This window comes from Gordionus sp. m RMFG-2023, chromosome 3 (assembly GCF_954871325.1).
Source record: "Gordionus sp. m RMFG-2023 chromosome 3, tfGorSpeb1-WG-v2, whole genome shotgun sequence".
Lineage (NCBI taxonomy): Eukaryota > Metazoa > Nematomorpha > Gordioida > Chordodea > Parachordodidae > Gordionus > Gordionus sp. m RMFG-2023.
Genome location: NC_088777.1, coordinates 19,533,785 through 19,548,894, shown reverse-complemented (window position 1 = coordinate 19,548,894; position 15,110 = coordinate 19,533,785). Strand labels below are relative to the sequence as shown.

Below are 15,110 nucleotides of genomic sequence, written 5' to 3'. Positions count from 1 at the left end.
AGTGCAATAAATATACATTCTTTAAAATAAATATCATCAAAAGAATCCATTAATTCTTAAATAAAACAAAAAGTAAATTAAGTGAAAATTACATTGGTTATGATATCGTTCTGGCAATTAATTGTAAAATTAAATTGAAGATTTGTGAAATTATACTTTATATTTGATGAAATAAATAAGAAAATTTATTAAAATATTTAATTTTTTTTTATTACATTTCATTCAAATAATATTTAGCCTATTTTTAGCATTCCAACCAGAGCCATATTTTGACTTCTAGAGTCCGATGCACAAATATTTTTTGGGTTTCGTTAAAATAATAAAATTACCTAAGCTTGCATCGGATTTTTCCAATATTGTTTAAATAAAAATGCAGAAAGCTTAAAAGATCATCTTAAATTTTTTATTGAATAATATAAATAGTTAAGTAGCGCGGGGAATATATTCACAAGTTATTATAAAATCATTGCTTTTTTGTTTTGCAATGCATGCTATAGTATCTTCGCAATCTAAAGAAGATGCAATGTCATTTTCAATGGAAAGTGGGGATAAACTGACTAGCCAATCCTATGCCATGGAAGACCTCTGGTAAATCTTGATTAACTTAAAACTATGCTCAACAGATGTCAAGGTGATTCGATTATTAGAATTTTTTAGGACAACTCATATAAAGACTTCAGCAAGTCAATTAGCAAAGATAAGCATAAAATTTTTATAGGAGTGTTCATGTTTGTGAGCGATAGGTTTACAATTAGGTTAATATATTTCATTTTATCCATTAATGTCGTTGAGCAAAAGCAATAAATGGTACAATACTTAATTTCATAAAAGGGTATGAATTTTTATTAGGATAAAATAAAAATATATTTTTGTAAATAGCAAAAAAAAAATAATAGAAATATTAAAATTAATTATTTTATACTTATTGTTTTGGGATAGGAATAATATGATTTTTATATTAAACCATTCCACTTAATTACTTGAAGTTATATTGTAAAAGTAGAGATACAAATATATTTTGCGAGCCGCAAAATCCGATAGAAATTTTTAAGGGCCGTACCGACCTCCTACCAATATTTTGTCAAAATTTTATTATCAGAATCATTATATCTATTCTAGCTCATTATGTTAAATTGATTTTATTAAAAAAAATTAAATTTTTTTAAATAGATTATTAAATTTAATTATTGAGCGTTTCTTTTGTTAAATGATCCGGCTTTTTTCCGTTTTTTATATTTGAATTTTTTTTTACAACCTTACAGGCGCGTACGCAGGAATTTGGTCTGGGGGGGGGGGAGGATAATAAAATTTTTTAAGAAATATTATTGTTAATTAAAAATACTAAGCATAAATTTATTAGGACTAATACTAACTTTTCTAATACACAATTTTAAATTAATGTGAATTACAAAAAAATTATATATATAAACCGGCATTAAAAAACTATAAAATAAATGTGAATTATAAAATATAAAGAGAATATAACCACGATATGAATCACTTAGATGAAAAATTGAAATTTGAATTTTTTGAGCCTTTAAAATATATAAAGTATAAAAAATTTTAATGTTGGAAATACAAATTAATACACAAAAAGTTTCTTAGGAATAATTGTATTTTATATGTTTTGAGCTAATTTTTCAATTATCTATCCTTACTTGGCGTTAAATGCCTATGAATATTCAAAAGATCCAAATCATTCAATCTACTTTCAGAAGTTGTATTTCATAGGTATGTTTTTCAGAGACTTGCCAGCCCGGCCACCGAGCCGGACCATATTTTAATTTTTTTAAACATATCCGGGCCGAGCTGTATATTTTAAAATCAAATATTTGAAATCGCCATTATTAGCTATAAAAATCAAAAATAAATATAATTTCTTTTAAAAAAATTCGGGCCAGGCCTGAATATTATATTTTCAAAAAAGCCGGGACGGGCCTGAAAATTTTTTTCAAAAAAAACGCGGGCCGAAAAAATATTTTAAAAAATCTGGGCTGTGCCCTGCAAATGGTACCTCTGCAGGGCTCTGTTATTCTTCTTAAAAAGATAATGTTCTCTCATTAGTTTACTAATGGGAAGAGTTGCTAATATATAACCATTTTGATACATTGGGAATATAATCTAAAATGTGTTTGAAATAATGCAAAGCATCCATAACATTTTTTGGGACTGTATCAACCATAGTTAATCTTTTAATAGTTATTCAGCTAATAAGGCATCATAAGATATTTTAACATCTTCATGATAAAAATCTAACAAATATTTTTTTTTCTATCACCATCTGAAAAGGTTGGAAAGGCTTTTGTGGAAATAATATCTGCGGATTTGTAAGTGCTGCATGATGAATCAAAAACCAATTATTTATTTGGGTTATAAATATATCTAAGAGAGGGGACTTTTTTTTAATACTCTTCTACTGATCCTATATTAATGTTTTGACGATGAGCTTGCTTGCTGCAAGTCGAGGGGGGGGGGCAAATATTAAACACGTATAGCTCTGCTTTTGACTCAACAATAACATATAAAATATGAAATTCTTCATCAACATTAGCTATAATTTCCTTGAGTTCTAATAAAATGCTCTCGGCTATTCTCATCTTCTTAATCAAGTCAATGTCATGTTTTTGAAAAGTATTACATAAAATAGTTTTATAATTAAATAATACATTCTAATGATAAAAAAAATTTGGAATTGAGGAAATATTTCTTTCAAGCCATTGTGATACTTCAGTAATGAATGGCATTAATAATCGGCTCTTCTAACTCCATAAAAGCTGTTTCTGCTTGATGACGGAGACTCGATCTCGTTGGAGAGGCTTGCAATTTCTTTCTCCCTGTTGGACAAGGATTTTCAGAAATAATTATTATTTGACTAGAAATTTAGATAACGCCATTAAAAGTTGAAAATAATAGGTAAATTACGCCAAGGAAAACTTGAAATCGAAATTAAAATAACTTAGTAGATTAATGTGATAAATAAATGTAATTAACTATATATATGAGATAGGAATAAATATTAACAAATATAAATTAATATTAACAATAATATTTTTGAAAAATGTAATCCGGCATCTGCATTTTTTGGCTTTGACGGGGATTTGTCCCCCTGCCCCCCCCCTCCCCCGCTGCGTACGTGCCTGCAACCTTAGATAAAGGACACATCAATTTGAGCTATTGATATGAATTATAAATGAATATGGTAAAGAATGAAACATTAATAAATACTTATATATAGTATAAAATATATAAAGATACGTCTTGAATATTTTTTTAAAATAAGCAATTAGGCCGCGTCCTATGTCTTACTTAATATTCAGCTATTTATTATCGACTAAATAGCCAAAAAAGCAAAAAAAAATTTTTTTAAAAAAACACATAACTAGAAAATTGAGAATAAAATATGAAAAATAATAATGCCACCTATTACTACGTGATACGTGATATATAGCGCATCGCCCTCTAACGTTGAATACACAACAGAGCTACGCTAGGTTTTCCTCATTTCCATCTAATTGGAACAATTTAATTTGGGTATAAAAGTAAAAATATGAGGAGCCCTCCACACGTTTGTGGGCAAGCCGCACGTACTTGTAGGCACAACATTTCGAAAAATGTTGCTTAAACCTCTATAGGCTTTAATTTAAAAGGAGTGGGACAAAGAAAAAGCCTATACCCGAGAACTACAGTATAATTTAATTACTTTAAAGATGGGTGATGGCTGATTTTAAGCTTAATTTCTTTAGTGTAAGTTATAATTACTATCAATATTGAGATATAATGTTCATAGAATCTGTAAATAAATATGATTAAAATAAAATAATATTTACCGTTCTATCACTTCAAATTTTCCACCAGAAGTATTTTCAAATCCTTTTATATTTTTTTGTTTTATGAATGCCTGAAACATATGTAAAGAATAAATTAAAATAGGATGGATGTCCGACCTAAAACAATTTTTATCCTGTATTAAAAAGCACTAAATATCCAAATTAAGTTGAATAAGGACAAAGCATTTTCTTAACAATCAAAATATGAACGGTATGAAATAGAAAAATAATATAAACAATTAATTTTATACAAGGCTGAAACTAAATTTTTATACAAACAATTTATATTTAAAAACAAACCTAAATGATATTTTTAAACACAACATATATGGAATGTGATAAATTAGCTTGCCAACTTGGGATTTCTACCTAATTTGTAACCTAGATAGTACAGATGCTTATTAATGCTAGTTTTGCAAAAAATAGTATATTTTATATTTTTAAATTTAATTTTTCTATTTGTTTTTGTTTACCTTTCTATTTTCCCCATTTTTAAGCATATTAAATTTTTTTAAACAGATTTCCTTTTCGATTTTGTCCTGCGAGTCATTTTAAAATATTTTATGATTATTAACTGAGTTCTTTCTTATTTTTTTAACCTAATTCTCTAATGCAATATAGTCATTTAAAATAATTTGCGACTTTTTCAATTTTAACTTAATTTTTCTCTCTTTTTGTTAGATTATTTATTTTTTTCCCTCACCCGTATTATAATTGAATATTATATAATTTTTTAATTGATACTTAATTTTTTTTACTCATTTTTATCCCATTATTGAATTTAAAAAATTTTCTTGAGATTATTTAAATATTTTATGCCTAAGAATTAGATTAGTTTCTATATTTTTAACATCATGGTATAAGAGTTGTTAAAAAATAAAAGCCCGATTTGGGTCAATTTTTTAATACGGCTCTATTAAGATTCTAGCTAAAATGGTATTGTATAAGCCTAAAAATTTGGCAAGTAGAAGCCCAAACCTTGCCCTCTATAAACAAAATCACCAGGCTTTGGTTATAATCTTAATCGGGCTTTTTAACAACACTAATGGTATGATCTAATATTGACTAAACTTTAATTTAGTTTATAAATATTTCTAATTTTTTCAAATGTAAATAGAATGGCATCATTATTGACAAAAAGTGGATATGTATATCATTGGAATTAACTTATTCTCAGGTGATTATTTGTCTATTTTTGGTTTTAACACTCAGTTTTGTTAAATATTTTATGATTTTTAACTTAACTTTTTTTAAAAAAATTATCTTTTTTTCCTATTTTTTAGGTATTATCATTGGTATTTCACAATTTTTCATCCAACATATATTCTCCTAAAATGGTTATGGGCCGCTATTACTACTATTAAAAAATGTTAAAAAAGCTAATAAGCTAAAATGGCCCCTATAAGTTTGAAGTGAGAGATTTATAATAAATATTGCAATCTATCCATTCCACAATTACATAAGTTTCATAAATAGCTGGGTTTATGTAGATCTAGGAGTCTCTATTAATTTTATTCATTAAAAAAAATCTTATATCAGTAAGTTGAGTAATTTTTATTTAAGATGTTTTTTATTTTGAGAAGTATGTGAAACTAATGTTGATAAATAGGTATCTAATAATCTCATATTTTAGCTTTAAGTTTCAGTCATATACCTCTTATATATTAAAATTACAAATTCTACTCCATTTTCCATTTTCATAACATTAAATTATTTATTAAAATTAAAACAAAATAAATTCTTATAATGACTTTTGCAAATATATTAAATCTTATAATATATTATAATTATATATCAAATAATGAATTAATGTGAAGTCATATTTTCATAGTAAAAAATAATATATAATAACAAACATTGATACTCAGTATACACATATAATTTTCTTAAATAATCACACAAATGAAGAATATATAATCTTTAATATCAATATTAAATGTAAATAATATTTTATAATATTAAATACAAAACAATTCGATAAATATTAAATGCAAAACAATTTTATAAATATTAATTGCAAAACAATTTTATAAATATCAGATGTAAAACAATTTCATCATTCATAAAAGGTAGGGTGAGCCTGATTGACCAAATAATACACATGATAAACTAGACAAAATCATTTAGAAACTAATTGTAATAGTTTGTTCACTTCTTTAAAGAACATTATAAATTAATAATTCATATTTTACTTTATATCTTTTTTTATCCTAAGAGAGTAAAGCTTCTTTTTTATACTGTGCCAATTGAGATAAATAAACTTTAAGCTTTGAGCATATAAATTTTAAGCTTAATATTTGAGCATACAAATTATAAGGTTAAGCGAAATTTAGCGAAAAGTTTGCCGACAAAATACCTAATTATAACTAAAAAATAGTAAAGGCGGCAGAGCTTGTACTCGAATCTAGATTTCATTCATTTAACACCATATGACTTGAATGTTTAAAAAATTTTGTAGAGGATTTTATTATAATCACATATACCATAATAAAAAATTAATTTTAGGTATTGAAACGAGTTGTGATGATACAAGCCTAGCATTATTAACTTATCCGGATGGCGATATTATAGGAACTAGCCATAAATCTCAACAAGCTTTTCACTCATTTACTGGAGGTATTAATCCAATATTTGCTCGTGATTTCCATGAAATCAATATAGAAAAATGTTTTTCTGAAATCGAAATTAAATTGATTAATTATCTAAAATCACAGAACATTTATATATCCAATGATAATTATCATATATGGAAAAATCTCATGGCTATTGCTGTAACAACAAAACCTGGCCTACCATTATCATTAGAAATTGGCATTGAAACTGCTAAAAGAATATCTTCCTTAGTCATGCCCCCTATACCTATAATCCCTATACATCATATGGAAGCCCATGCTCTGACACCTCGTATTCCTGAAACTGTATCTAATTTAAGTCCAAAAAATCAATTAAAATTTCCTTATCTGTGCTTACTAATTTCTGGTGGACATTGTTTATTAGTTTGGGTAAAGGATGTATCAGATTTTTATATTATTGGGAATACTAAGGATATAGCTCCAGGAGATGCTTATGACAAGATATCAAGAAAATTAGGTTTAAATTATGACATGAGATTTAATGGAATGAGTGGCGGTAAATCGATTGATACAATTATATCTAACATCTCTAATAATTTAAAAATAAAAAATAATATTATCAATCCTATGAGTAATTATGTAAGTTGTGATTTTTCATTTAATGGATTATTATCAACATTTTTAAATTTGATAGACCAATGTCAGCTTAAGTATAAAAATGAATGTGATGACTTTATCTCTGATGATTATAATGAATCTCCTATAATTAAAAATAATTCTTTTGTGGAATATTACAAAAAACAATTAAATGGAATTACTAATTATCAAGATTATAGCAAAAATTCGTTATATATACAAAATTTATACGATTTTTCAAAGGCTCTAATTGCTACATATTTTCAACAAATTTTAACAGAGCATATTATGCAAAAGACCATTCGAGCTTTTGTATATTGCGAAAAACATTTGATTCCCTTTATTAATGAAGTACCTGTTTATAATTTTGCAGTATCTGGTGGAGTTGCTAGTAACAATTATATACGCACTTCTTTGCAAAAGTTATGTCAAACTTGGAAATGGAACCTACATATTCCTGACCCAGAACTATGCACAGACAATGGAGTAATGATAGCTTGGAATGCTATTGAAAAGATAAAATCATTAACTAACAAAAATCAAAATATATGTGATTACGATTTATTAATCAAAAAAATAAATGAATTTGTTCCAGATTTAAATATTCAAAATAAAAGTTCATTTGGTATCTCAATTGTGGAAGATGTAACAATTGCAAACCTTAAAAATAGAATAATAAAGAGTCATATGTTGGATAAAAATAATATTCAAAAAATCATGAAAGTTGAATGAATATTGGTGATATCAGAATAATATATATCAATGTGTTAAATCCATTAAAAAACAGTTTATTCATAATCATAATTAGAGGATAGTCATATTCAGGATTTTCCTAAGGGAAAGGTATCCCTGGGTACTGGAACACTTTATGCCCACTTTTTCAAGCCTTTGGTTAGGGTAAAAAAATTCACAAAAACAAACCTATAATATTTTCCCAAAATGTTTAGTAATTTTTTGATTTATATTTTTTAATAAATAATAGAATATTAGTGTTTATAAAATAAAATTGATATTTTTTTTGGATCAGTAAAAAAAAGTCTGAACTTTAAAATTATATTTGTTCAGTAAAAAAAAAATATGACTCAAAAAAAAGTAATCACATTTTTTCACCAACTTGGGACAATATTTTTAAATCACAAACCAACTTTCTTGAGGGGTTAGATATATATGATTTAGAGCAGTGATGAAACTTCCATACTAAAAGAATTATTATCATTAAGCCAGCTATAAAAGAATAAAATGAATTTCACCTTAATAAAATTTAAGTCGCCATTGCTACCTGCCAACTATACATTCCTACCATTAATCTCCAAGACTTTAACATGGCTCGGCTCTCATGCCCTAGCCTTTTTTAAGGAGCTGGGGCACCAGATCTCTGCTATGACCGAGGATCCCAACGAGGGATACTACCTACGTCAGAGATTGGCCTAAACATAATAAAGTGCAATCATCTCAGCTTTATATTTTCAATAACCGAAGCCCCCTGATTCAACATGGGCATAGGATATGCTTAGGCTATTTTTCTTCCAATTATAACGTTGACGCTAAAAATGAACTTGGATCTCAAGCGATAAAAGACAGCAAAAATTAATGACAAAAGCAAAAACACAAATAAAAATGCGTAGATGTTGAGAAGATCAGTGGCCACCAAAGTAAAGCCAATGCTACTTTTTAGATGAAGAATTCGTAAATTTTCACTTACTTAAATTATTAATATTATATAAATTTTCAATTAAATTAATATTATACTAATTTATAATTATAATCTTTTTAACAGATAGTGGATTATCTATTTACATAATACAAATATATTATCAAATTTGAAATAAATTTTTTAAAAATTAAGACACCATTTTATCGGATCTTAAAATTTAACAATATTGGCCGATAATCGATATTTTTAAAAAGATGAAATATCGGTCCGATACGATAAACGTTTAGGGAACGTTTTTCTCTAAAGAAAGCTAAAGGCATTTAACAATAATACATAAGTATTATCTGGTCAGGTCCTATAAAGAAATATTATTAAATAAGTTCTTGTTATTCTATATCGAAGAAAACATATTTAAACATGTAAGGGAAATCGGGTTAAACGATTTTGCGTTTTTACTATAAAATTAAAACAAATGCAAAACACAAATATTAGATTTATATGTAGTACAATCCCTCACCTACAAACCCTCTACCTATAATACTTTAGGAACTATGAATAATTAGATGCTCTATAGTTAAAATAAAATTGAACACAACTTTATTGTTTTATTTAACAAAATAGTAATAATTTTGACATCTATTATATAAACTAATCAATGCAATAAAGGAATCTAAAAAAATTATCACGAATAACACATTGAGTGTGTTCATTTTTGCCACATTATAAATTATAATATTCTTCACACATGTAACCATTTTTAAAAATTTTATTCCATAGCACACAAACTATTAAAGTTCCTTTTTGCTTAAAAATATCTTTTTATATGGATGGGAGATTTCCAGTTAAGCTAACCTATTTTGGGCAAAATGTCAAACCAGTACGATTTTCCAAAAGATGATCATAGATAAACATAAATACAGCTTCCTACCAAATTTAAGCTCTTTATGGTCAAAGGTTATATTCTCGTTAACATTTTTATCCCGTCAATCCGTTTAGCCTGATCTCCTATACAATTAGAATTTTAAAAAAATTTAATTGTTGAGTCTGATGATATACTGAAATGTTAATATTAATTAAATTATTATTATTAGGCTTTTAAATACTTAAATAAATAAATATTAACGTTAGCTCCTTACATATATATTTTAACATTTCATATTTATAAGTAAATTCTCAAATAAAACACTATAACCAGTTAATACAGGGTATATAGCCAGTCATAGCATACCAAGTGTTGACTCACCCGGAAAAAAAACTATCACGTAAACTCATCTAACTCAAAGTCTAAAGAATTTTTAAAGAAATTAACCACAAAATTTAAAAAAAAAAATTTCAAACCTTGATTTAAATTTAATTTTATAGATTAAGGACTGGGTTACACCTCGATATTAAATTTGTTCGAATAAACCCAATGAAATGCATTTTTGAAAAGATCTTTATGTTGTGATGGATTATTATGTTAATTTTATGTTTTACTTTGTGTGTATTATTCTAATTTTTAACAGTTGAAGCTTAATTGACTATATTTAAATTATTATATAACCCTAATTAAATAAATAAAATCATTTATTAATTGAAAACTAAAAAATTGAATATTATAATTAGCCGAGTTCAAAATGACTAATCAACTGTATATTTATTTTTAAATTTTATTATAATACCTATTCCTGAAAATATTTTCAAGGTCCAAATAAGTATAAGAGATTTCTTTATAAAAAGTAAGTAATTAGACATATAGTTTATAATCCTCAATTATAACAGTTGTTTACAAAATATTAGATAAAATGCCACTTTTATAGACGTATTTGTCAGTTATATAATATATTAAAGTTAATATATGAATTTTACTAATAAATACTTTTGATAATAAATATAGTAATAATTTGCATTTAAGTATTTAACGCCATCTATTTACTTATTTTCAAAATTTCACCGTACAGAAATGTTTAACTTAACAGTATATTTATTTATTTTTTTACCCCTTTTTTTTTTGAATAAATTGGTTTTATTTTTCTTTAAAACACTAAAAAAATATAATTGATAATAATAATGAATTTCCACTTTTTTTTAGTTTATATAAGATTATTATTTTTTTTATAAATATTAAATTATTATTTATTTTTTTTTACATAATAAATATTAAAAATATTTATATAATGACGTTCAAGATGACTGCGCGAAACAAAAAAAATATTAAAAATAAAATTTCAAACAAAAAAATATTTATATAATGACGTTCAAGATGACTGCGCGAAACTAAAAAAAAATATTAAAAATAAAATTTCAAACAAAAAAAAAAATATTTCATGACTCATACAAAGAAAATAATAAAACTATTTATAACACGCCCCCATTAAATGAAAACCCTTGAACATACCAAAAAAAATTAAAATTGTTGTTTAACAAAGATAAACAAGGGGGTTTTGTACATAAAATCAAAATGTAATTATTTATTATTCTCTACATATGTTAACATAAATAAAAAAAAATATATGATGTAAAATATCTTATCGTATTTTCCCCGAAAATCTATTAAGGAAAATGATATTTTAAAAAAAAAATTGTTTTATTATTACAAAATTTGTAAAATTTATTCTGGTCCCATTACATCCTCCAACAATTCCTGAATCTCAGAGGCCGACAAATCAACCATCGGCCACTCTTCAGCGTAATAGGCCCTGGGACTCGCCTCCGGCGTTTCTTCTCGAAACGGCTCAATAATCCCCACCGGTCGCCCCATCGCAGTTATGGATGGATCTTGTTGCGGCATTGCCCCTATCGTCAAAGGCGGCAAAATGGTCCTAACTGGGCGTGCGTCGCTCCTTCCCGGGCTTCGGCTTCTGTGGCTCGTCGTTTCCCTATTATCATTTAAGTCTTGCCTACGATTTGGCCCACGGGGGCACCGCATTCGCAAATGACTAGGCGAACCACACAAGTAACAAGAACGTCTCCTCCTCGAGCGCATGCTGAGGTGCCGGGGCTCCGGTAATTCGGAGTGATCTAAATTGTTCGTTATTATTCCGGACACTCCCCTTTGGACCGGGGGCGATCTACTGTTTCGGCGTATTGGAGGCGAATGGTCTATTATGCTTCGGTAATTCAAAGGCGAGATCGGTCGCCCATCCTCATTAACATATCCTCGATAAATACTTATCCTAACGGTTAAATTCTCCCAATATATGCACCGATGCCTCCCCGACATTCTTTTTTAAGGAAAAGGTATAATATATAAAAAAAAATTAATAACAGTTTTCACTTACTTTTCTTTTGGGTCAAAATGAATAAATACAGGAAAATTTTCTTTAACAAAATTAACAATTATACAAAAAAAATTTTAATTTTGCATTTGTAAAATTCCCCTTTTAACGCCCAATTATTGGAACCTTCCTTGTTTGTGTCTCGCTTCCAACTGTCATTGCCGAAATTTTTTCCGTGTTTCAGTCCAACTTGGAACCACTTTTTATTTGTTTCCTAGTCCAATTGTCACTCCTTTTTATTCTATTCTCCAATTATATACAAGTTCTATTTCCAACTTTTGATTTACGATCCCGGCATCTCTCAAAATTATCCCTTACTTTAATTTATTACTTTGGTTAACATATCCAACATTTTTAACTTTTTGTGCATCATTTATTGGCACTCTAATTAAGTTCCCCCTTTTTTTTTAAAAAAAAATACTCGCTTTATTCCCCGAATCACGAAATCATTGACTAACTGATATCATTGATATTTATTTTATTTTCTATTAAATGTGATGTAATCCCGTAATTGTGGAGGTATTAATATCTCGGGTTAATTATCATTATCGATTTTTTTTTTTTAAATTAAATTTGATTTAATCTCGGAACTGCGGAGGTATTATCATCTTGGGTTAATTATTAGTATTATTATTTTCTATGTGCTTTAACTCGAGAATCACGAAAATTTTTTTTTTATATATATATATATATATATATAACCCCTTAACCTCCAACATTATTAGCACCGGTTACCATTATTATTATTGATCCCCCTTTTTTTTTTTAAATTTGATTTAATCTCGGAATTGCTGAGGTATTATCATCTTGGGTTAATTATTATTATCGATTTTTTTTTATTAAATTTGATTTAATCTCGGAACTGCGGAGGTATTATCATCTTGGGTTAATTATTATTATTAGTATTATTATTTTCTATGTGCTTCAACTCGAGAATTGCTAAGATATCTATCCCTCTCTCCTCGCCGCATCATGGCTAGATTTCAATCTTTCAGACTCTACTCTCTTCCGTATCTGTTCTACGTGTCTAACTCCTTCCTTTCCGTCCACGAATTTTACTCTCACCATTTTATGCCCCATGTTCTGTATAATTATTCCTGACTCCCATTTTCGGGTACCTCCAAAAATTCTCGCCCATACGGTCTGACCATTCACAAATTCACACTGATTATCCATTGAATTTTCCTCCTGCGCCGGTTTGGGTCTTAAGAAATCCAACTGAATACGAGTTCTACGGCCCAAAAACTTTTCTGCTGGGGACAATTCCTCTCCCTTTCGACTATTGTTATAATACGCAATCGCTATCCAAATCTCTCCACCCCCATATTTCGACTTCCTCAACCAACTCTTTACCACCGCCACCATCCTTTCCGCCTGCCCATTCGAGCTTGGGTGGTAAGGAGGTGCCAAAATGTGTCTCGCCCCAGTTTCAGTACAAAAAACTTTAAATTGTTTACTTATAAAAGCGGGTCCTCCATCCGACACGACTATTTCCGCTACCCCAAACTTTGCCCAAAGATCTTTTAACGTCTTAATTACCACTTGCGTTGTTAACCCCTTTACTTCTTGATACTCTACCCATTTTGAGTAAGCGTCCACTACGAGGAGATATATTTTATTTTCGAAGTCGAAAAAGTCTAAGTGTACTCTTTCCCATGGTTGAGTAGCCCTAGGCCAAATACTTTTCTTGTCCTTTCGAGGCATACTTGCCCATGAATTACACATTTCACAACTTCTCACCATATTCTCGATTTCTTTATTCATGCCAGGCCACCATACGTATTCCCGCCCCCATTGTTTCATTCGTTCCATACCCTGATGTCCAGCATGGATCATTGTCTTTACTGCCTCCCGCAATCTGGACGGCACCACTCCCCGACTTCCTCGTACCACACACTCGTCCACTATCGTTAGCTCTTTCTCCACTTGCTTGAACTTCTTGTCCCCATCTCGCCATTGCTTCCGACCCAATATGCACGCTTTGATTCTCGTCAACTCGCGATCTTTTAAAGTAGCATTTTTGAGTTGTTCCCATGCAACTGGTCCTCCTTTAGATATTCCGACTATCGCTCTAATCAACCCGTGCTCATCCTCTTCATCCATATCTTTCGACCTACTCGTTTCGCAATCCTCTCCCGCTCCACATCTAGAAAGAATATCCGGTAAGTAATTTTCTCTTCCTCGTCGGTATTTCACTTGCACGTCGAAACTGCCTACCAGCAATAGCCATCGCTGCAACCTAGGCGACAACATGAGCTCCTTGTTGTCCTTTCTGAAAAGATGAACCAAGGGCTTGTGATCCGTATATATGACAAATCGACGTCCGATCAAGTATTCCCGACATTTAGTCAATCCAAATATAACCGCTAGCGCTTCTTGCTCGATCACTGAATATCTTGTCTCGGCCTCTCTAAAGATTCTTGAGAAAAATAAAATAGGTCTCTCCAATTCGTCTATACAATGTAATAGCGCTCCACCCACACCCCTATTTGAAGCATCAACGGCCAATATCACTGGCACATCGTTATCAAAACATACTAGTACTGGTTCCCTTCCAATCCTCAATTTCAACTCCTCAAAAGCCTCCTCCTGTTCAATCTTCCATTCAAATCTTTCTCCTTTCTTTAACAATTTATACAACGGCGCCGCTATCTGCGCGAAGCCTTCCACAAAACGGTGATAATAATTCACCATTCCCAAGAAAGCTTGTACTTCCACTTTATTATTAGGCTTCAACATGCTTGTTATATTTGCCATATTTTTGTCTAAAGGTCTGACCTCTTTCCCATTGATTTTATGCCCCAAATATACGATTTCTGATACTCCCAACACACTTTTTTCAACGCTTGCCCGCAATCCCTTATCCTTGATCCTTTTGAACACCTCCTCCAATCTTCGTTCGTGTTGCTCGGGAGTCTTTCCCATCACTAATACGTCATCCATGTAGTAAAATACTCCCTCTAGTCCTTGAAAAACTGCCGCCATCGTTCTTTGAAAAATTGGAGCCGACACGCTAAGTCCAAACGGCAATCTACAGAAGGCATACAATCCCTTCGGAGTCGTGATCGTTAATAGCTTTTGTACCTCGGGTTTCACCTTCAATTGTAAATAAGCGTTCGAAAAGTCCACCTTTGAAAAATATATGCTACCCCTTAAATTAGCT

At 29.2% G+C, this 15,110-nt stretch overlaps 1 protein-coding gene across 1 annotated transcript; it reads left to right on the top strand.

The window, feature by feature from the left end:
* The first annotated feature begins 6,261 nt into the window (after positions 1 to 6,261).
* LOC135925954 (tRNA N6-adenosine threonylcarbamoyltransferase, mitochondrial-like) lies at positions 6,262 to 8,789 on the top strand. Its single transcript, XM_065461553.1, has one exon. The coding sequence runs from the start codon at positions 6,266 to 6,268 to the stop codon at positions 7,766 to 7,768; it is 1,503 nt and encodes a 500-aa protein (XP_065317625.1). The 5' UTR covers positions 6,262 to 6,265; the 3' UTR covers positions 7,769 to 8,789.
* The last annotated feature ends 6,321 nt before the right edge of the window (positions 8,790 to 15,110 follow it).